Source organism: Bos javanicus, chromosome 10 (assembly GCF_032452875.1).
Source record: "Bos javanicus breed banteng chromosome 10, ARS-OSU_banteng_1.0, whole genome shotgun sequence".
Lineage (NCBI taxonomy): Eukaryota > Metazoa > Chordata > Mammalia > Artiodactyla > Bovidae > Bos > Bos javanicus.
The window spans coordinates 11990455-12014158 of record NC_083877.1 but is presented as its reverse complement, the minus strand read 5'-3'; the positions used below and the strand labels follow the sequence as shown (position 1 = coordinate 12014158).

At 51.3% G+C, this 23704-nt stretch overlaps 2 protein-coding genes across 2 annotated transcripts in view; one reads left to right on the top strand and one right to left on the bottom strand.

Annotated features, from left to right (window-relative positions):
- Nucleotides 1–214: 214 nt before the first annotated feature.
- On the bottom strand, nt 215–4115 carry KBTBD13 (kelch repeat and BTB domain containing 13). Its single transcript, XM_061430087.1, has one exon. It carries the CDS (start codon nt 3809–3811, stop codon nt 2435–2437), a length of 1377 nt encoding a protein of 458 aa, XP_061286071.1. The 5' UTR covers nt 3812–4115; the 3' UTR covers nt 215–2434.
- Nucleotides 4116–11048: 6933 nt separating this feature from the next.
- Nucleotides 11049–23704, top strand: part of RASL12 (RAS like family 12) — a 17079-nt gene continuing 4423 nt past the window's right edge. The window contains exons 1-4 of the mRNA XM_061430084.1: nt 11049–11307; nt 13455–13511; nt 19802–19875; nt 20591–20781. Coding sequence (XP_061286068.1) covers nt 11205–11307; nt 13455–13511; nt 19802–19875; nt 20591–20781 — 425 coding nt within the window. The 5' untranslated portion in view covers nt 11049–11204. The remainder of the gene's footprint in view (nt 11308–13454; nt 13512–19801; nt 19876–20590; nt 20782–23704) is intronic.

The following is a 23704-nucleotide window of genomic DNA, read 5'->3' as shown; positions in this document are numbered from 1 at the left end:
CCTTACTATTTTTTGATTTCCTTATTAATGAGTTAGATACATCTTTGACATGTGAATACACTTTCATAGAACAAAAAAGGGAGGGGCTCTGTGGCATGGGCCAGCCACTTGGTCACTGAACCTCACATATCTCATCAGTGGGAGAAGGTATCCAACTCTCAGGCTGAGGCAGGGCTAGAATGGGAAGACAGATGAGAAAGTACTCTGCACATCATTCACAGGATATAAAAGTCAGGATTTATTATTGTGACTCATCAGATTACATTAATGCAGGCCTGAAAGGTCCCACGCTTCTAGGTCTGCATTCTCCAGGGTTTGGAACATAGTTCAGGGGAAAGGCAGCAAGGGGCAACCCAGACACTAGGTTCCATGCCCAGGAGGTGTCTGGCTGATGCCATACTCGCCATTTGTGACAAGGCCAGGATTTCCCACAGGCCTTGCATCTTGGAGGATGGAGACCATTTAGGACCACTCAAAGAAGTCTGCCCAGGGGCATGGAGCAGCTGGATGAATGAGTTGGGCATCTGACCAGAGACCAGCGTAGGGGTATGCTAAAGGAGAGATAAGAGTCCTAACACCAGAGGTCAGCACCAGATCCCTAACTAGTGGTTGATATAGCCTGGGGTCTTTTAGGACCTCGTGTTTTTCTTTTTTAAAAAAATTTTTATTGAAATATTTACAATATGGTGTTAATTTCTGGTGTACAGCAAAGTGACTCATATATATATGTCTCTCTCTCTATATATATATATATTTTCTTATTCTTTTCCATTATGGTTTATCACAGGATATTGGATATAATTCTCTGTGCTATACATAAGTATGACCTTGTTGCTTATCCATTTTGTATGTAACAGTTTGTATCTACTAAACCCAGACTTTCAATCCTTCCCTCCCAAACCCTCCTCCTCCTTGGCAACCCCAAGCCTGTTCTCTATGTCTGTGAGCCTGCTTCTGTTTCATAGATATGTTCATTTGTAGGACCTCATCATTTGATTCTGCAGGTAGGAAAGTGCCCCAGCTCAGCTGACAGCACCATAAGATCTCTGTTCTTGCTATCTGCATATGTGCACAGCTGCACGAATGTGCACATACACACACAGACAATGATGTCAGCCAGGGGTCCAATGAGCAATGCAGGCAGTCAAGGTTGGGAACAGCCAACCCTGCACAGAGGAGGTAGGTACAGAGGCAACAGAGAGACAGAAAGGCATTCCAGGTTCAGTGAATGGCAGCAATGGAGGCTGTTTGTTTATTTACTAAGTCCTATCTGACTCTTGCAACCCTATGGACTGTAGCTCACCAGGCTCCTCTGTCCATGGGATTTCCCAAGCAAGAATACTGAAGTGGGTTGCCATTTCCTTCTCCAGGGAATCTTCCTGACCCAGGGATTGAACCCATGTCTTCTGCTTTGGCAGGCGGATTCTTTACCAGCAGAGCCGCCATCAGACCTGCTCTAAATTGGGCTCATACTTTGAGTAACCTGAAGTCATGAAAATTAACAGTCCACTGCCCCTGGGGTGATGACAGAAAAGGCAGTGGGTAAGAGACCTCCGACTGGGTTATCTCCTGTGGGCCCACATCCCATTAAATGGTGCGGGGAATCCCGTTCTCCCTCACAGGTCTCCCGCCAGGTGCAGCTCAGTTTCTCTCTCCACAGGCCAGGCCAGTCTCGAAGCCTCCCCAGAGGCCTCCATCTACAGCTGCTCTGCCTCAAAGGCAGGGCTCACAGACTCTTCCCATCTGCCCAGCTTTCCCTGTCTCTCCTCTTCTGAATCTCCCCCTTCAGCAGCTAATTATCCTGTCAGTCTTAATACAGTTTATTTACTACCCTCCTGCCTGGAATAACATATTTTCCTTCTCCCTATTTTCCCTTTGTCCTGATTGCTTCAGTACTTTGATTATATTGCAGGGTTTGTTTCTTGTTATTTGTTTTTCTAAGTTGCCTTCAGCCCTCTGTGGATCAAGACAAGTGCATGTAAACCCTTTGTTGTTCTGGGCTAGACTCTAAGCTTTTGAAACCCTGTCTGGTAACTACAATCACATTAGGCCCAGTGCCGTGCTGAGTACACAGTAGGTGCCTAATTCTTACTTGACTGGCAGTTTCATTAACATCACTTAACCCACTCCCAGCCAGTCCTCAATTACTGGCCCTTTCACACACAAGCCTGGATTACTGAAATCCTATCCCCCATCCCTTCCACTGACATTGTGACCCACCAGCTCTCAAGAGAGCCCAAGTAATTTGAGGGCTGAGATCCCGAGTCGATGCTTCCTGAGATTCTTGGATACCTTCACACAACCAGAAGTCACAAGACCCTGGACATCTCAACCAGGGCCTGAAGTTCCCGGCAGCTCCTAAGGTCACTCTCATAGACTCAGCCATAGCTCACAGAAGACTCTGGGCATCTAGTCCGGAAGTCCAGCCTAAGGATCACAGTTCTGGTGTTGTCGAGGCCACAGGCCCCTGGGCACCGGGAGGCAGCCTCAGGAGAAAGGTCTGCAAGGAACCGGGCCGTGGGAAGCCGGCCTTCTCCCTAAGCAGCCGCCAGGAGCCGCCCTCGATGGCATAGAGCAGGGTGAACACGCGGTTGACTGTATAGACGGTGTCGCCGCGCACCACGGCAGTGAAGAGCGCGCCTTTGCTGTTGACGAACTGGCCGGGCAGCGCTGTCCACTGGCCCGTGGCTAGGTTGAGGCAGTCGATGGCGCAGTGCAGGAAGTCATCCTTAGGTCCGTTACGCACCACGTAGAGACTGTCGCGGTGGGCCACCATGCAGTGGCCATAGCTCTGCGGGCGCCGCAGCTCGGCCACGGGAAGCCACTCATCAGCCCGCACAGCGTACTCCACTACGGCCGTCGTGTCTGCCGGCTGCCACAGACACACGAAGAGGCGGCCGCGGGCGTGTGCGCAGGGTACGCCGGCAGCTGGCTGCGGCAAGTCGGCCATGAAGCTCCAGCAGCCCGAGGCCGGGTCGTAGCGCTCCACTGAGCTCATAGCTGTCCTCTGGAACTCCCCCCCAATGGCGTAGAGGTGGCCCTCGAAGCCGGCCAGCGCCGTGTCGTAGCGCGGCTGGTGGGGGCTGGGGAACTCGCGCCACGTTCCGCCGTCGGGGTCGTAGCAGAAGCCCAGGTCCACCACCTCCTTGTTGGGGCCCCGCACACCGCCCACAATGTAGAGCTTGTTGCCCAGCGTGGCCACGCCGGCCAGGAGCGTGCTGGCCTCCAGGGGCAGCGCGGCCAGCGTGCGCCAGGTGTCCTCCTCCTCATCCAGGTAGCACATGGTGCGCGAAGGGTCCTCCAGGAAGCCGGGCGCCGGCGCATGTGTGCTCACGGCCACGTAGCTGCTGGGCCGCAGCTCCGCCACGTAGGTGCGGGCCTCGGGCAGCGCCAGCTCGGCCGCCAGCTCGCGGGCGCCGTCGCGGATGAAGAGCGCGGCGCTGTGGAAGACGTCGTGCAGGCCGAAGGCTGCGGCCGCGTCGCACAGCAGCGCGCAGTTCTCCGACGTGAGGCTGTGCTCTAGGAAGCGCGCCAGCGCCGGCGCCTGCAGGAAGGCGGCGCACTCCACGGCCTGCAGCAGCTCGTCGGCAGCCGCCAGCGCTGGACGCTCTCCGCGCAGCACCCGCAGCGTGGTGTGGAAGCCGTCCGGGCTCAGCGCGCCCAGGTGCACCTCTGCAGCGCGCGCCTCCCGCATGCCCGAGCGAAAGAGGCCGCGGAAGAAGCCGCAGTGCTCCACTAGCAGGGCCCGGTCTGCCTGGAAGAGTTGGCTGCCCACCCACACCTGCACCAGGGTCTCTGGGCCCTGCGGCATGGCGGGCTCGAGGGGCAGAGGCCACCTCCGGGGGCCTGGACGCAGCGGCCACCCACAGTGGGGCTCCCCCGCAGCGACAGAAACTTCCCCCGGGGGATATAAATATCTCCCTGGCTAAAGATAGTAGGGCTCATGTGATGTGGTGGCCAGCGGGCTGGATGGCCGAGGGCCCGGAGGGCATCTGGACACCTGCCGGGTCACTCACTTCCGTGTGATAAATAATAATAATAATAGTGACCATATAGTGTGCACCTACGGGCCTTAGGGCACCGTGAGGACAGTTTACAAAGATATCCCATTTAACCTGCACTAAATCAGCTGTAACCCCTAGTGCAGATACCCTAACTCTGACCCTCTGCTTCCTCAAAATGGGGCCAATAATTAACAACTATTGCATGGTATTTGGACAATATCTAAAGTGTTCAGAATGAAGGTCAGAGAATTTATATGGCTTTTCAAGGTCATTCAGCTGGGAAAGTGCCAGGACGAGGTTAATACCTGGCCCACGCCTTGGTTGGTGGGGCAGGGGTATTTGGGCACCAGACAGACAGACAGAGGTAGAGTCTGTCCAGGACCAGGCTGGGGTCCAGGGCAGATTCTCCTTTGCCTTGGGCCTCTGCCCCTGAATCCAGCTAGTCCAGTCTCTTTTTGAGCCTTGATTTCCTACTCTGTAAAATGGATGGGTAATGGGTGAACGTTCAGTAAGTCCCTTGAGTGTGGAAGTAGTCTCTGGGGATGGGAATGGGAAGCTGATGTCTATTCCCTACTGGGTACTCCCTACTCATCCATTGCTGTATAGCTCAGATCTTGGGGGAAAAAAAAGTGGCGCTGCTTAGGGGACTCTATGTCTGTGGATGGGAAGGGGACAGGTTTCTCCTGTTTAAGTGAAGCCTTAAACTGCACTGCAGGCCTTTTTGTGAGTACTTTAACTTCTATAATCCTTACAACAATCTGATGAGTAGATACTGTTATTTTCCCTCAGTTGATAGATGTTATCCACTTATTGCTTATAGCATGCATGAGTCAAATATTATTAAACTCATAGATGAGGAGATAGAGTCACCAAGAGGTTTGCTCACCTGGCCGAGGTGACGTGGCCAGAGAGCAGCACAGCTAGGACTGGAGTGCACCCAGTGTGACCCCAGAGCCTACACCCCTAACCGTTGTACTCTCTGTCCTCTCTGTGCTACAAATGCTGGGCAGTCACTTTGTGCCAGGAGGTCACAGTTGGAAGGAATTTCGGTCTCCTATGATTCAACCCCTTCATTTATAGTGTGAAAGTGAAAGTGTTAGTTGCTGAGTGGTGTCCGACCCTTTGCAACAACAGCCTGGACTATAGCCCATCAAACTCCTCTGTTCATGGAATTCTCCAGGCAAGAATACTGGAGTGGGTTGCCATTTCCTTCTGAAAGGGATCTTCCTGACCCAGGGATCCAACTCGGGTCTCCTGCATTGCAGGCAGATTCTTTACCACCTGAGCCACCAGGGAAACCTCAGAAAGGGAATTGCCCAGGGTTGCGTAGCTGGTAGCAGAGAACCCCAGGCCTCCTGCTATCCATCTTACCTGGAACTTTCCTGGGTTACCAGCTAAGACTCTGGGTTCTAAAATGTCAGCCAGAGGGAGCTTAGTGGTTAACTTCTCTGCTACTTTGTGCTACAAGTGGGTTAACTGAGGCCCAGCCCTGTGTAGGATGTATCTTCCCCTGATACATCTGATGTATTTTCAGCTGCAAGTCTTCAGGAAGATGGAGTGGCTCAGTGGCTCATAGTGATAAAGCTGTAGTTGGGAGGGGAGCTGGGGAGCTTCCCTCCCCCCAAGACACACGCATGCATAGATCCTCACGTATCAATCTGTAGATCCAACACGAGTGTGCCTTTCTTGCCAGGGAACTCTTAGCCAGTTCATCCCATCAAAGCAGGGCTGGGGTGTGGGGACCACTTGTGTGAGCCTGGGAAGCCTGAAGCCTGGAGGCAGCAGCCAGAAATAGCCAAGACTCTCTGCCCCAGAGACCTGACAGGAAGAGGAGGAGGAGATAGAAGGGGTGGGCCAGAGTCCCCATGGATACCATACCAGGCCCTTTGTCAGCTTTTCTCCTTCCCTGGGGCTAGATGTTGGCTATAGGCATGACAGTCCCCCTCTTAAAGGAAAGTGGGCTCTGCAGTGCCCAGGCCTGACTCTGACCTTGCTGGTGGCCTCAAGGACAGGGAGAATGTCTCTGTTCCCATTTCATGGATGAGGAAAGGGAGGCCTAGAGATGGAATGGGACTTTGCTTGGTTATGATTGAAGATGTGGGATGGATTGAAGCCTGTCCACTTGACTCCAGGCCCCGGCCCAACTGCCCCTCCTCACCTGCAGTAGCCTTGTCTTTGGGAAGGGTAACTGCTGCCTCCTGCCAGGCTCAAACAAAGGATCACAGTTCCCTCCCCAAATGGCTGATTCCTGGCACCTAGTAACTGGCAGACAGGCGGAACCCCACTTGTACCTCTCCGGAGAGCACAAGCCCCTCCAGGCTGAAGTTTGCCCACAAGCCCAGTTTTTCCACAAGTCCAGCCCCGGTCCAGTGAGTTGGCACTAGCACACACACCCAACCCCCACCCTTACAGCCAAGAAGGGAAGTGAGGAGGAGGTCACCCAAGGTGGGGGGTCTTGATTCTGAGACTAGATCCAGGATCTGCACTCTGGCTCTGTGCCCGAGGCCCCAGTGGGGTGTTTTCTGCAGCTGGTGGGAGTTTCCTCCACCCAGACAAATGTCCCTTTGGGACTTGGAGAGGACAAGGAACTGTCATGGCTGTGGACAGCCCACGGAATTCCCAGGCCCTGCACGACCCCACACCAACCTCCCTCTCTACTTTGTGAGGTTGGGGGTGGGAGCAAGGAATGGGGCTCCGTGTCAGACTCTGAGCTTTTCCAGAGCGCACCCTGCCTTGTTTATCTCTTTCTCTGCAGTGACTGGGCCCTAACTTGAGGACGAGTCCCCAGTCTGGTGGAGGAGACACAACCCCTGACCCAGGAGATCCTGCAGGCTGGTGGAGGACTGGGCTCAGCTCCTGTGCTGGGCAATTCCTTTTGATCCTCCACTATAAATGAAGGGGTTGAACCGTATGAGACTGAAGTCGTTTCCAGTTGTATCCTCATGGCCTTCCTGCCTGAGTGACTCCTGGCCTTTCCCACCCATAGTGATGTTTCTGCACACAGGGTAGTGATGTGCTTGCCTGTACCTGAAGAAGAGCACTGTACTAGGAGTCAGGATTCCTACTGGGTTTTGCTGCTGGTATTATCTCTGACTTGCAAAAGCTACCCAAGTTGTCCAGACCTCAGTTCTTTGTCTGTAAAGTGGAGCTTGTATCTGACTTCTAAGGTTTTGTTCAGTTTTCACATTTGACTTTATAATTGAAAAATCACAGAAGAGGTTATCATATTGTGCCTCCAGGGACTGCAGTGACATCTCAAAGGGAGCCAAAAATGTTAGCTTTATATATGGAATGGCTTCTGGGGCAGGGGGGGCGGGGTGGTGAGTAGCAAGGGCAAGACTTAGTCCTACCTGTCCAGACCTGTCTAGATGGGACTCATGCACTCTGGAGACATCTACTGAGCATCTCTTGAGCCCATTGCTGGGCGAGGAGCCAAATCCTCTGCATTTTGAGTGCCCGAGGGCCCCTTATAAGAGCCTCAAAGGTGATAAGGAGGGGTTGGATACTAGTTCTAGTAGAATCACCTCTCTCTTGACCTAAAGTGCCCAAACTTCTGGTCATTATACAGTTTTGACTTCTTGGTAGTTGGGTAAGAAGTGTGAGCTATTTGTGTTCTGGGTGAGTTCAGGAAGCTATCATTTGCTGTTTGGGGCTATGGGCCAAGCTCTGGGTGGAACATTCTCATGTTATCTCATCTAATACTTAATATTATCCCTGTTTTAAAGATGAGGTGTTTCTGTAATTCTTCCACTATGAAATGGGTGTGATAACCATCTCTTAGGATGATAATAAGGAACAGATGGATAAAAACAGAAAGTGTATTGTGAATAATTATAGGAGATTATTAACATATTGGCTTAGTCTAATAGATATTTAATTATATTGCAGCTCTGGGAATTCTAAATGAGTTTTGGGGTCTTTGAAAAATAGACCAAGAAGGCCATCTGAAAATCAATGATAATTTCTCATTGATTTCCAAACACGTGTATTTCAAATCCTTTAACTCAAAGAGTCCTTTTAGTTCAACACTGTTCATAGATTTTTACAAAATCCCCAAGATAATTACTTAATTGGTTAATAATTTGGTGATGGTATTTGCATATACAAATAGTGAATATTCCTATTCAATAAATTCTACCCTCCAGGGAATGACATACGTGGAAAATGTTGAAATTTTTATATTTCAACCTGATAGGTTGGATCCAGTACTTCGTATTTCCTGTGTCAAATTTCCATAATTACTTGACGGTATTTTTGGTTGTTTTGTTTTGTTTGGTTGTTTTGTTTTGGCCACGAGATGTCACACTCTAGTTCCTCAATCAGGGATCGAACATGTGCCTCCGGGCAGTGGAAGTGCAGAGTCTTGGCCACTGGACCACCAGGGAAGTCCCTTGACTGTATTTTTGGATAGATTTTGGAACTGCTGGTAGTGTTTGAGAAAATACTGATGTGTGAGAAAAAACATACAGAGAGTAATGTTCTTAAAAAAAAAAAAAAAAGATAATGAACTGAGGCCCAGCTTATTCCATGGTTTGACAGTAAATGATGATTCCAAGGGCCTTTCTGGTCCAAGTGGGCACTTCTGGGTGCTGGACAAGCAGCCCACAGACGAAGAGGCTGAGGATGGAGAATGGGAGTGGTTGCAGCTGTGAGGTGGGTAACTGTTTTCCTCCTAAACTTCATAGGAGGGGCAGACTTAGCAGTCATTGCTGAGGGCCTGAGCAACCAGCTGGCAACCAGTTCAAATAATCTCTGAACTAGAAGGTGATTAAGGATCATCTCATCCCATCTTGCAAATCATTGTGGTATCTTCTTACAACAGCAGTCCCCAATATTTTTGGCATCAGGGACCAGTTTTGTGGAAGACAATTTTTTTCCACAGACCCGGGGGTGGGGATGGTTTTAGGATGATTCAAATGTACTACATTTATTGTGCAGTTTATTTCTATTATGATTACATCAGCTCCACGTCAGATCATCAGGCATTAGATCCCAGAGGTTGGGGACCCCTGCCTTATAACACCTTGAAATCTCACCCCCATTTGCCTTTAGTGTCAGGAGGTTCATTTCCTCCAAAGACAGTAGTCCCTTCTAACTATGGACAGCTCAGGTGGTTAGAGTTCACAAAATCACTGAGCTGGAACCTGCCACCTTGAAGCTCTCATCTACTAGTTGGTCTGAGTCTTAAAGATAAGGAAAGTAATTCCTCCAAAATCCCATACGTAGAGAAGTAGCAGAGCCAAAGTTTATTCCCTGTTGTGCCTCTGGGGGTCCACAGCTTGCCCTCTCTCCAGCAGTCCTCCCGTGAGACCGAGTCTCCCCATAGCCCCACCCAGAACAAGTCTGTCCTCCCTGGACTCGGGCCAGCCCAGGGATGTGGCCAGAACTTGCCTCCCACTTTTTCTCCTTCTACAACTCAAAGGCCACTAGCTGTGTGAGCGATTCTGGCCTGTGGGTGTAATCTAAACAAATTCCTCCCAACACCTTAGAGTCTTCATAACACAGCTGCTTTACCATGATCTCCCAGAAACAATTAGGCTGAGTTGTTTATGTCCTGTCCTGGAAAATAATTTTCTCTCTTGGTTGAGAAGTTATTACCATCAGGCTCTGACTCCAGTCCCTCCATCTGCTGACCTGGACTTTCCTGGTTTCTTTTGTGCGTAGGTGGGTAGATTAGCTGTGGGAGGATAGGGGGGTTAAGGTGGGGGTTGGAGGGGGACAGATTGCAGTGAGAAGTCTCTTGAGATGCCCACATCTTTCCCCACTCTGGTCTGGGGTGTATTTCAAAAGAGAGATCCCAAAGGGTTCTAGAAAGTACTTAGACCTGGAACCCAGGGTGGATTTTTGTCACTCTCCCTTGGGCCTAAACCACTCATGGAATTTTGGATTCATTTCTGCCTTCCTTTAGCATTATAGATGGGAATGTGTGTGTGTGTGTGTGTGAGTGTGAGTGTGAGTCACTTAGGTCGTGTCTGACTCTTTGCAACCCTATGGACTGTAGCCCACCAGGCTCCTCTGTCCTTGAGATTCTCCAGGCAAGACTACTGGAGTGGGTTGCCATGCACTCCTCCAGGGAATCTTCCCAACCCAGGGATCTAACTGCTGAGACTCCGGCATTGCGGGCAGATTCTTTACCACTAAGCTACCAGAGAAGCCCATAGATGGGGTCACCAAAGCCCAAAGAAGTGAGATGACTTGCCTAAGGTCACCCATTTAAGATCTAGCACTAGATCCTAAATGTCCAGATTCCTCATGTTGGTCCTTTGCCCTTTCTCCAGCAGGTCCAGATTTCCCCCTGGGTTTCAAGGGCAATGACAGGTGATCCCTGCCAGGTTCATTCATCAGTCCCAGAATCGTAAGCAAGAGGGAGTGCCAAGTTTTAGAACCAATAAATGCCCCTTTTGCATGCTAGGCCACTCATAAGCTCCCATCAGGAAGAAAACCGTAATCCCGGTTGGGTTAGGTCTCTTGAAGCTGGGCCCAGGTTGGCCATGAAATCTTAGTAAGGAGATCTTCCCTCGCCCCCTTCCCAGAAGCCAGGGTCCTTTATGGGTTCTGCAGGTCCCACATCGAAGGGGAGGGTAATGTGGTTGGGGAAGTTGAGCGCAAAGGCTGGGGGGGCTTGCGATCCAGAGAAAGCACATGGCTTGGAGTTGAACCCGGTAGGCTTCCTGGAGGAGGAGGCGGGGCCGATGGGTTAGACAAAGGGAGGGGTGGATCTTCTTGCTGATGGGAAAGGACTGACTGGAGATTCAGACCAGGCTGGAAACATCCTTCCCCCCAGTCCCTATACCCCGTTCTTCCCTCTCTCTGGTCCTTGCCCTTTCCCGTCGGGTCCTGGGGGGCGCTGCGGGCGGTGGCGGCTCCTAACCTTCGAGGCCCAGCGCAGCCGTGGGGCGCGCGGCAGGCGGGGAGCTGGGTGAGCGCGCCCCGCAGGGGTCTCCTCGGCCCTTACAAGGAGTCGGCGGCGCTCGGGGCGGCCCCGCCCGCCGGCACCCCCCGCCCTGGCCCCTCCTCCCCGCCGGGTCTGGCGGGGCCGCGGGAACGCCGCCCGCTGGGCGCCGGGCCCGGGAAGCGGACGCCGACGCCGCCGGGCCCGCGAGTGCCAGGGGGCCCGCCACTCGCTCCCGAGGCCCCGACGGGCTGGCACGCTGCTCGGGGCCCTGAGGCGGGACCCGCGTCTCTCTCCGCAGCGTCGCCATGGCCTCGGTGTTCGGGAAGCCCCGCGCGGGCGGCGGGCCGCAGAGCGCGCCCCTCGAGGTCAACTTGGCCATTCTGGGGCGCCGCGGGGCGGGCAAGTCCGGTGAGTGGGGTGCGGGCGGAAGGGAAGGGGTTCTGCGGGTACGGGAGACACGGGGAGCGGTGGAGAGAAGCGGGAGCTCGGGGTGTGCAGGCAGGCTCTCCCACTGTCTTTAGGGGCTTTCTGCGCCCAGGTGAGCTGGCTGAGACACCGTGATTTCCCTCTTTGCCTCAGTTTCTCTGTTGCTTGGTTCTCCCTCTTGTTTTGTTTCCAGCTCCTCCGTGTCTCAGCTGTCTTGGGTTCCTGGCCTGTCTGTCCCTCTGGGTCTCCCCACTGACTGTGTCCTCCTTGTCTGTGATCCCAGCTGTCTCCTCTCGTGTCTCCGGTCCCCTGCTGGTCTCCTCCGTGCCCTGTACCACCCTGTATCTCCTCCTCCCGGCCAGCAGACAGCCCCAAAGGGATCTGTGAGGCACTGATTCCCAGCCCCGTGCCCCTATTAGCTTAGTCGCAGGGGTGAAGGGGCCCCAGACTCCTGAAGGGAGGTGATACTGACTTTGGGGATTTCCCAGGGGGAGAGTGCCACTCCCCACTCCCCACCTCAGTGCCCTAGAATTCTGGAACAAAGTGTGAATTCTTTTCAAATGTATTTGTTTCAAGCCAGACCCTTCTCCTGACTTTGTGGAAACACGTTGGACTGTAATCTCAGGTGCCTTGGACTGAGCCTGCTGGGGTCCAGCCCTGGTTGGATCCAGGGATTCCCTCGGGAGGATGGCGTTGATGAACAAAGCTCTTGGATTTCTACTTAGGCCATTTCTAGCAACACTGAACAGCCTTCATCACTTCTGGTAGCTATCACCCAGCTGGAGCTCAGGTGGTAGGGGTGTCACCGTAGGCGAAGATCCAGAAAAAGGATCTTTGCCTTAGCCACTCTCAGTCCCAGGCAGCTGAAGGTGGGAGGGCAAGGGGGCTCTTCCACTGTCAGTTTTCCAGTTACAGCCATTAGTGAATGGCCATCATGGACTCCGCTATGAGTTTCCTTCTTTGAGAGTCACCGGGGGCCTCCTTTCCACTTTTAAAGCCAGCCCCCTGACTCAGAGTGGGGATTCTGAATCATGCTGTCCTACAGAAAAGACTTCCCCTCGTCCCTTAGAAAATCAAACTGTTATCTGCAGCTCAATCACTGGTACATTAGCCAGTGACTACATGAATGAAGGAATTTAAATGTTAAAATATGTGTTCCCTGGATAATTAGTTTGCAAACTGACACTGTTAGGAATCCTGGGATAGAATTTTAAGGATTTTCTTTAAAATATTGTGCTTCTTTTTAAGAGTCCAGTATAGTAGTGGGCTGGTTCTTGGCTTTACGTGGCTAAAGTGAAATAGCTCAGTCGTGTCCGACTCTTTGCAACCCCATGGACTGTAGCCTACCAGGCTCCTCCCTCCATGGGATTTTCCAGGCAAGAATACTGAAGTGGGTTGCCATTTCCTTCTCCAGGAGATCTTCTCGACCCAGGGTTTGAACCCGGGTCTCCCGCATTGTAGGCAGACGCTTTACCATCTGAGCCACCAGGGAAGTCCAGGTGGCTAAAGTTCTGAACAAAATCAGTCTTGTGAATGCATTCCACCTGGAACCACTTCCCTGGGTTTTAAGTTCTGTGAGACTTGCATGATGAGTGTGGAGGCCTTAGAGGCGAGACTTGAGGACTAAGGACTAGAGTGTGTGTACTTGGGACTCAGAGGGTTCCTAACCCTCCCAGAGATTACCCACTGATCAGCTCAACTTGTACTCTCTCTTTGGCTTATAGCCAAGACTGGGATAAATGCCCCCATACTTCAGAATCTCTGTGCCTCATCTCTGAAGGGGATGTCTCTCTTCAGTTTCAGTCTCACTAGGCTGACCCTATGGTAACTGGTTGCATGGGTCCAGACCCCTTAATTAGGGTCTTCATAAACACAAACACCCCTTAGACTTGCCTCTCATTTCTTTTCTTGCTGTCTCCCCCCCCAAAAATGCAACTGGGAAGGACGTGTTCTCCATATTTCTGGTTTCATCTGAGCCTCTCAAACCAGCTCCCCAGCCACATTCCCCAAGAGAGCAAAGGGGTTACATCACCTAGAAAAGTCTTCTCTAAAATGAGAGGAGCAGCCTCCAGTGTCCAGCAGCCAGACACAATGGGGATACTAAGCCAACTTCTTTCTACTTCTTGCAGCCCTGACCGTGAAGTTTCTGACCAGGAGGTTTATCAGCGAATATGACCCCAACTTAGGTAAGGACCCACCCACTCCTCCCCGTTCCTCTGGCTGTGTCCCATTGGACTCTCCCCTGCACACCCACATACACTGTGGTAGGTCCAGGCCTGACCAGAACCACGCATCTGGGGGCCAAGGGGAGGAGCCATCAGCATAACCCAGGCCATGGGCAAAATATTTTAGGTTCCAGCAATGTACCCTTCTACAGCACACCCCAGATGGCTTAGGGGTTAACCCAATTAAGAGAACTGAGAGAAGTTGATTTGCCCTAAAATATTAGGTATGATGAGACTTGAAAAAAAAAAAAAATCAAACATTGCAGAACATCCACCTCCGTGAAGTGTTATTCTTCCAGATCGTCATTCAGTGTACTTTTCCAGATAAGCTGGACATTTGGAAAATTCCCTAGTGATACTGGGTTCTAAACCAGTTTTTTAACCACACAAGAAAACTAGTCTTGTTTGCTGACTCTCTCATGGTATATTGGGAAAAGGGATGCCCTGGTGTCAATCAGAACTGAGTTTGAATCCTGGCTCTGTCACTTACTGGCTGTGCACCTTTGAAGCAGTCACCTAACCTCTCTGAACTTTTGTTTCCTTATCTGTAAAATGGGCATAAAAATAGCTATCTCAGAGAATTACTGTGAGGATTAAAGAAATAACATATGTAAAAGATCTAGCCTAAGGCTTGACCCACAGGAGACACTAAATGCATATTTTCTTCTCCTTCCTTCTTCCTTCTCAGATGGCTTCCCATCTGTGGTGGCTGAGATTCGCCCAAGTTAATCAAATCAGTGTTTCTGAAAATTAATTTTAGCAGCAGAATGCTTTCCTCAAGTAACTGCTTAATGGACCCCCAATATCTAAATAAATACAGAATTTTATTAGTATAAACATAATTTAAAGCTCACATTTATAGCATTTCTTATGGTCAACTTTCCACAGAGAAAAATGGGATGTCTGGATGCTCTCTGCTTTTTGAAAATGGGGACTGCAGTCTTAGATTATTTTCCCCATTCATGAGAATTGAATAAGCTTTTGTGGAACCCCCAAAGGCCCTCTGAGGAAATCCAAGGCTCTGGGAGGACCCTTGGGGTCCCACAGTGAAGCAGCACCCACAGCAGGCCTTTGATGGAATGTCCCTGTGACACCAAAAGGAAAGAGCTCTTTAGCCCCTAGGTGTCCATCAGCCCCTCAGTCCAGGCTGGGATATTTAATCCCAGTGTCAGACCAGGAAGGGGACGTCATGGCTATTTGGTCCAATGGCTTTTAGAATTTATTCCTTAATCAGCAGAATCTCTTCTTCCAAGGAGGTCTTACACAAAGCCCTAGGGTGTCAAACAGAGAAAGCAAAAGGGGTCCCTGGCTAAGTCAGGAGTGCAGGGCAGGCAACTCGCTGACAGTCCCTAAGGGGTGGCGGGGGGTGGTGTTGGGAGAGGCCAGACTTGAAGTTGGTCACTGAGGGGAGTGGGAGGGAGAAAAGTCACACAGCAGGGATGTCTGGGAAGGAAAAATGGAGATCCCCAAGGACAGTGCCTCAGAAGACAGATTCTGGCTGCCTCAATATAAGTATGGGGCATACTTATAACTATTAGCTGTTTATCTGAAATTCAAATTTAACTGGTCATCTTGTATTTTATTTGACAACCCACCTCCAGTGTCTCTCCTTCCTGTCCCCCAATTCATACACTTCAGGCAGGGTACCACCAGGGGCGCCTAGTACAGTGGTAGTTTGAGCCTCCTGATTGAGCAATTTTGGAGTTCTGAGCGGGTGGAGGAATTTGAAGTCAGACGGCTGAGGGGGCGGCAGCTGCGCAGTGGTTAGTCACCTCAGCCTTTGGTCTCTTACCCCGCCCTCAGAGCTTCTGAGCTGGAGAGACAGCCGGACGCTCTCCTGTCAGCCATTGGGAGGCCAGCGCTGCTCCTTGGGGAGCCTGTCCACTGTCTAAACATTCCAACCACTATCCCATGGCTAGTTCCAGCAACAGCGGGGACTCTCTGACCAGATCCTCTTCTGTGCAGAAAGGTCTGAGCATCTAAGGGAGAGGTAGCCATGTGGAGATGTAAAACCACCCTTTCATCCTCTGGAGAAGGAAATGGCAACCCACTCCAGTACTCTTGCCTGGAGAATCCCATGGAGAGAGGAGCCTGGTAGGGATCGAAAAGTCGGACACGACTGAGCAACGTCACTTCACGTCACTTCACTTCTAAGAGCTTGAGCCCTAAGAAGCCTTTTGGGGGTGGAGACCTGTGTTGTTCATTCCTGTTTCCAGCTTGGAGTGCAGTGTAGGCACAACATGCTGCTGCTGCTAAGTCACTTCAGTCGTGTCCGACTCTGTGCGACCCCATAGACGGCAGCCCATCAGGCTCCCCCGTCCCTGGGATTCTTCAGGCAAGAACAGTGGAGTGGATTGCCATTTCCTTCTCCAATGCATGGAAGTGAAAAGTGAAAGTGAAGTCGCTCAGTCGTGTCTGACTCTTAACAACCCTATGGACTGCAGCCTACCAGGCTCCTCTGTCCGTGGGATTCTTCAGGCAAGAATACTGGAGTGGGTTGTCATTCCCTTCTCCAGGGGATCTTCCTGACCCAGGAATCAAACTAGGTCTCCCGCTTTGCAGGCAGATTCTTTACCATTTGAGCCACCAGAGAAGTCCAGACCTCCTATTATTATCCCCATTTTACAGGTAAAGAAACTGAGGCAGAGAGGGCTCAGTGTTTTGCCTAAGATCATGGAGAACTTCAGGTGCGAAGGAAGATAAGACACCGCTCCAGTTGTCCTCCATTAAGGGTAGCCTTATGCTATTGAGGACTTCCCAGGTGGCTCAGTATGTAAAGAGATATGGGTTTGATTCCTGGGTTGGGTAGATCCCCTGGAGGAGGACATGGCAACCCACTCCAGTATCCTTGCCTAGAGAATCCCCATGGACAGAGAAACCTGGCAGGCTACAGTTCAGACTGAGCATGCATGAGTGGTATGCTACCGAGGGCCTGAAGTCAGAAGCCTGTGGGATCTCTGAGCCTCAGTTTTCCCATCTGGAAGATAGGACTAATAGACTGTGCTCTGTGTGTGAGCTGTGCCTTGTTATGGGTTGGGAGCTACTGGAACCAAGAGATTCAGTGCCTGTGTGCCTGTGCTGAGTACTCCAGGAAGGGATCAGGGTCTCCAGAACACCCTCTTCTCACAGAGGGACTGGGGGAATCTTAGCTGGTTCGCCTAGGGCAGAATGACAGCTTCTTACCTCTCTTCCCCCACAACCTGCTCCAATAAGGATACAGGTACCATTTCGGAAGCATCATCCTATACTTACTCTGACAACAGCTCCTTTGGTGGTGCTTTAAAAATTATTAGTGTAAATGAGAGATAAACACTTTGGGGAAAGAAACTTCTCTCAGCATTAAAGTCCTCAGAAATTCATTTAGAACTAGGAGTTGTGCTGTGTGCTCAGTCACTTAAGTCGTGTTGGACTCTGTGACCCCTTGGACTGTAGCTCACCAGGCTCCTCTATCCATGGGATTCTCCAGGCAAGAACACTGGAGTGGATTGCTATTTCCTTCTCCAGGGGAATCTTCCCGACTTAGGGATTGAAGCCGCGTCGCTTATGTGGCGTATTTCTCCTGCAGTGGCAGGCAGGTTCTTTACCACTAGTGCCACCTGGGGAGCCCTAGGAGTTATGAAGCCCCTATTTATTAAGGGACTCCAGAATGTCCTGAGGGCAGGGAATTTGTGACAGGAAGGCAGGACGTGACTACATCTTGAAAAGGAGCCCCTACCGCACCCCCAGCCCCTGGAGTCACCTCACTTGCAAGGGAGCGAGGGAGCTGGGTGAGATGATCTCATGACCTCTGAGCCTTCTGCACTCCCCCACGTATGTTCCACAGTTGCGGTTGGATGGGCAGCTTCTGCTCTGCCCAGTCAGAGCTGGAGGACTGGCGGGTCCACTGAACAGAGGGCATGAGAGGGTCTCACCGTGGAGCCCTGAGTTCACGTTGTTTCTGGTAGGGTGCTGCGTGCCTGTGACCGAGTTCTCTCCTCTGGGTCTCAGCTCCTTGTCATCTCTCTTCAGCAGAGCTAACAGGAATCTCAGAAGGCTATCGTGTTGTACGGGGCTACAGTAGACCAAGCCTGGGCTAATATTTCCCCCCAGGCTGGGCACAGCAACGGTGCCTCCTTGGGCCCAGGACTTGGGAAGCACCTAAAAGGCATGCATCAGACAACTCTGGCAGGAAAATAAAGACAAATCTGAACGAGACGTAGGCATCCACTCTTCTTGCACCAAATATAGTTAAACATTTGGGGCATATTTTCCATTAGATTTTTTTTTTTTTTTGTCTTTGAATAAGAGCGGCTATTTATCCAAGTCCCCACAGCAGGCTGGGGATGGGAGCTGTCTGCAATTTCTGCTGGCTGCTAGTGGGCCTGGCGTGTGTCCAGGCCTGGCTTGTCTGCCAGTGACCCTCAGAGAGAAGTGTTTGTGAATTCCGCCAGAGTTGGGGGGGACTATTCTCACAGTGGATTCTGCCAGCAAGGCAGAGAGGACCCCAGTTCTGCCCAGAGGGTTCTTCTTTGGGGTCATCTGGGGGCCCAGGGCCCCCCCAGGGAAAGGTGAGGGCCAAGTGCACCCCACATGTGGGCCAGTGGCACAGGGGAAATTTGGGGGTGGGGAGAGCAATTGTCTGTGACAGTGAGGTCCTCTTTGCAGGCCCGGCCACTTGACTCTTTCTCAGGTTTGAGGTCATGAGAACTTTGGGAAAAAAAAAAAAAAACGAATTTGAAATCCAAATAAGATCAGTGGTTCAGCTCATAGTATGGCACCAAAGTCAGTTTCCTAGTTTTGATCCTTGTACTATGGTTATGTAAGGGGCTAACACTGTGGGGAGAGGTGGGGGATAGGGTACACAGGAACTCTGTGTACTGTTTTGCAACTTCTACATGAGTCAAAAATTATTTCAAAATAAAAAGTTAAAAAAAACATCACCTAGGAATGTGAACCTGCCCTGGAAACTTTGGAGCATCATGTCCCCAGCATCCTTTCCCAGGCATTTGTGGAGGGCCAGGTATGTGCCTAGGGGCCCATCCAGTCCTCCCACAGCCCTTTGAGATGGCGTAGGGACAAGTCTTTACCACAGTGCCTGACACAGAGTTAAAACTTGAAAACTGTTAGCCAGTGTTATCATGTTATCCCTGCTGCTGCTGCTGCTGCTAAGTCACTTCAGTTGTGTCCAACTCTGTGTGACCCCATAGATGGCAGCCCACCAGGCTCCCCCGTCCCTGGGATTCTCCAGGCAAGAATACTGGAGTGGGTATTTCCTTCTCCAATGCATGAAAGTGAAAAGCGAAAGGGAAGTCGCTCAGTCGTGTCCGACTCTTCGCGACCCCATGAACTGCAGCCCACCAGGCTCCTCTGTCCATGGGATTCTGTAGGCAAGAGTACTGGAGTGGGGTGCCATCACCTTCTCCGTCATGTTATCCCTATTTACTTTTAAATTTTTTTATTTGGCTGAGCCAGGTGTTAGATGTGGCATGTGGGATCTAGTTTCCTGACCAAGGGTCAAACCCAGGCCCCCTAGCCACTGGACTACCAGGGAAGTCCCATGTTATCCTTATTTTAAAATTAGAAAACAGCCTCAAAATGTTGAAAAGACTTGGCCAAGCCACACAGCTTAAAAGTAGCTGACACTGGGTTTGATTTCCATATCTCCAACCTAAAACTTTCAACTCTGCTAGATTCCTCTGCATTTATTTTGACAAAGATTATGTGTAAAACTTCCTTGGAACTTCTAAACAAGATCTGATTCCCCAGCCTCAATCAGGTTGTGTGTTTCTCCTTTCATGTCCCTTCCCCTACTGAGTGCGAGAGGATTGTCCTGACCGTCCCTGAGGGGCTTCCTGTGGTCGAGGTACTGTGCTAGGAGAAGAGGGTGGAGAAGCTTGGGGATCAGGAGGAAGGGGCTAGCAGTGTAGTTCCCGAAGCCTCTGCCGCTCACTGGGCCCAGGAGCGCACACCTCCTTCTGCAGGCATGGTGGGTGGGCCCAGCACACAGTCCCGTCCCCTGTGGCATGTTCTGTGAGTGACCTCTGATGCTCTGAGCCCTGAGAGGTGCAGCAGCATCTCCTTGGTGGGAGGTTCTGCCCGTGTCCTCTATGTGGGTGAGAGCCAAGGTCTTCTCCTGTGGTCCCAGCTCAGCCAGCCCCAGAGCCAGCCCCCCAGGGGTGCACAAGATCAAGCAGAAAGGCAAGCTGGGAGTCAAACCTAGCTCACCCCGGAGTGGCCGGCCTGCCTCTGACTGGGCTGACCGTCTGTTACAGAGGACACCTACAGCTCCGAGGAGACCGTGGACCACCAGCCTGTCCACCTGAGGGTCATGGACACTGCAGACCTGGTAACATTACCCACCCCCGTTACCCCTGAGGAGCTGAGAACCCATGCAGCCTCTGGAGGAATCCTGCTTCCAGAGTGGGAGCCTAGGATGGGAATCTGTAAACCTTTTCAGCCCCAATCTGTTGTGTGTCCCTGAGGTGCTGACCTCTCTGGGCCTGAATCCATTGATTTGCCAAATGAGAAGGGATAGGACAGGGCCTGGGGAGAACTGATGATTGCCGGTGTCAGTTCTGAGATCCTGTGCTCCGGGGTTTGGTGCCTGTGTTCACAGGTGCACACATGTGTTTACAGATGCCCCTCTGACCCCAACTCCCACTCCCTACCCAGTACATACATCTTCCTATGTTCTCACCACCCCCTACCAAGGCCCGATGCCAGTTCTTCTCAGAATCTAAAGGGGCACCATGAACCTGACCCCAAATCAGCAGTGCCCAGGCACAGCCAGGTCTCAGTAAGGGCCATGCCAGAATCTTGGCTCTATGCCCCAGAGGCCAAGGTCTCCCAGTCTGTGGTTGGGTGGTGGGAGTGAGGCTCAGAGACAATGTCTCCTTTCACATCAAGCCAAATCCACACTCAAGTGCCCCTTTGAAAAGGGCCCTGCTGGGGAACAATGTACAAAGACCCGGGGAGCAGGGAGGCGGGGAGAGGCAGCTTCAGGTGAAGTCCTTTACCCACGTCTGTTCTGCCCCTGACTGAGGCTGCCTGCTTTGTCCCAGGACACCCCCAGGAACTGTGAGCGCTACCTGAACTGGGCCCACGCCTTTCTGGTGGTGTACAGCGTCGACAGCCGCCAGAGCTTTGAGGGCAGCAGCAGCTACCTGGAGCTGCTAGCTTTGCACGCAAAGGAGACGCAACGCAGCTTCCCGGCTCTGCTGCTGGGCAACAAGCTGGACATGGCCCAGTACAGGTGAGCACGCACTTTGTCCCACAGCCTGGAGCTCACTTTCTTCATCTAGGAAGTGTCATCTTCAGGGAGTATTTGGCTGCTAAGAAGAGTGATCCCCTCCGACGTAGGTGGAAGGGAGGGGGCATGTCGTAAGGGTACAGCGTGGGCAGGTCTTCCAGGCAGTGCCGGGCAGGAAGGGAAAGGCATCCAGGCTGCACAGGGGCTGGACCCTGAAGGTTGGAAGAGAGGCCACTCCTTCCATCTTCCCAGGCCTCTGAGGTTTCTCTTGGCTTCACCCTTTCTTGCCTGAGACTATATGACCTTCTGTTTCCACACCCTGCAGCTGGCTGGTCATCCAGGGCCCAATTCCAGTTCTGGAGAGAGAGGCTCTGATAGGCAGCCTGAGTCAGGCCAGTCTGCTCTGGTTCAGCCAGCTCTCACCTACCCCAAGTGAGGTCCCCAGGCTCACTCCCACCGTTGGCTGTGCCGAGGGCAGGAGTCTCTTAGAAAGGGCTGGACTTCAATCAAAGGCCACAGACTGGGCCAGGGGGCAGATGACCACTGAGTACTGCAGTCATATTTTGTTTGGCCAGCACAGTGTTTTAAAAGACCTGGAACTGGAATGCTTTAGGGCGGGGTGTGCTCCCTCCAGCTGACCACAGGCCTCACAGTCCCCATGGCTTACCCCTCCCCACACATCCAAGTTGCCTGCCTGGCCCCTGAGGTGTTTGAGACTATGATGCCTTCACCTGATAAGTGACTCCATTGGCCCTCTCCAGCACAGACGTCCATCCCTGTGGCCGGTCTACCTGGGAGGTGGGGCAGCCTTCCTCCCCCCTCCCTCCTCAAGGCCAGTCACCCCTGCTTCCCAGATGCCAAAGGCCCATTGACTGGTGTTAGAAAGGCGGGGATGCTTAATATAGACCAGAGCTGATGGGCAGTGGGGAAAAGAGATGTGGTCTCATGAAAGAGATTCACAGGAGGAGCCTTCAAAGGCAGGCATGCCCTCACATCCAGACAGATTCCATCTCAGGGAATGAGGGAAGTTGTGTGAACTTAAAGCCAAAAGGTAGTCTTTGTGGAGTCAAAGAGCCCCCAGAACCTAGAGGAGGAATCAGAAGACTGTATTGAGAATAAACCAGTTTTAAATATGAAGGAAAAAACTAGGCCACTATTTTGGTCCCAATATTTGCCCAAGGGATTGTCTGAAAGTGGTTTGGGAGCAAAGAGCAAAGCAGCACCAGTTCCCTAAGAAGGAGTCATGATGATTTGTCCCCATTTCCTTCTTTGGTTGAGTCCCGAGGTTGGTAGGTCAGGATTTGACAGGCACAGTCAATCTAACTTTTGCTGAGCAGTGGCCAGTGTCTCCCATGATTGTCTTGCAGCTGAAGGGTAAAATGTGGGTTAGGGCAGTGGTTCCCAAACCACTGATACCATTTTTGCTAGGCTATGCCAAAATAAGCAAAAAGGGTAATAATGTTACATGCTGGGTCAGCCATTCACACACCTGCATGGGCACGTGGGGTCGTTGTTTCTGAAAGCTCATTATTCAAGCCCCACAATGACAAAGTTTCAGATTCAAGTTCATCACAGATGCATGTAATACAAAGTATTCTTTCAAAAGGAGCTCCTCAGGAAACTGAACTGACAGGACACCAGCCTTGGGTGGGGAATGGATTCTGTGCTCTGCCCTGACCCTTTTTGTCCTAGATGCTCTCCCTGTCTGATGGGCTAACCTGCTTCTAGCCCTTGCTTCTGCTAGATTACCCTTGGCTCAGAAATCTTTTCCCTCCATACTTGCCCTGGGGTCTCCTCTAACCTCACAGGCTTTGTCCTCATGGATGGTGGGTGAGGCCACTCAGCAGTGGGATTTGGCCATTGAAACTTTAATCTCCAGCCTTTAGGGATTGCCCCTACCGCATCTCTTCTGGACATCTGGTCTACCAAAGGGCCAGTATTTTTCTCTCATCTGATGTCCATGCTCTCAGGACCTTCCTGAAAGTTACAAATACTCGATCCCACCATCAACAGAGGTGGTTACAAATACTTGATTCCACTGTTATGAGTTGTTGTTCAGTCATCCAGTTGTGTCTGACTCTTTGAGACCCCATGAACTGCAGCACGCCAGGCCTCCCTGTCCCTCACCATCTCCTGGAGTTTGCCCAAGTTCATGTTCATTGCATCGGTGATGCCGTCCAGCCATCTTATCCTCTGAAACCTTCTTCTCCTGCCCTCATTCTTCCCTACCATCAGGGACTTTTCCAGTGAGTTATCTGTTCACAACAGATGACCAAAATACTGGAGCTTCAGCATCAGTCTTTTTTTTTTTTTTCTATTTTATTAAAAAAAATTTTTTTTTATCATCATATAGCTTTTTTAAAAAATTTTATTTTATTTTTAAACTTTACAATATTGTATTGGTTTTGCCAAATATCGAAATGAATCCGCCACAGGTATACATGTGTTCCCCATCCTGAACCCTCCTCCCTCCTACCTCCCCAATATTCAGGGTTGATCTCCCTTAAGATTGACTGGTTTGATCTCCTTGCTGTCCACGGGACTTTCAGGAGGCTTCTCCAGCCCCACAGTTTGAAGGCATCAATTCTTTGGTGTTCTTCTTTCTTTACGGTCCAGCTCTCACAACTGTATGTGACAACTGGGAAGACCATAGCCTTGATAAAAGACCTATTGGACCTTTGTTGGCAGAGTAATATCTCTGCTTTTCAACATACTGTCTAGGTTTGTCATCGCTTTCCTGCCAAGAAGCAGTCATTTTCTGATTTCATGGCTGCAGTCACCATCCACAGTGATTTTGGAGCCCAAGAAGAGGAAATCTGTCACTACTTCAACTTTTCCCCTTGTATTTGCCATGCAGTAATGGGGGCGGATGCCATGATCTTAGTGTTTTTAATATTAATCTCAAGCCGGCTCTTTCACTGTCCTC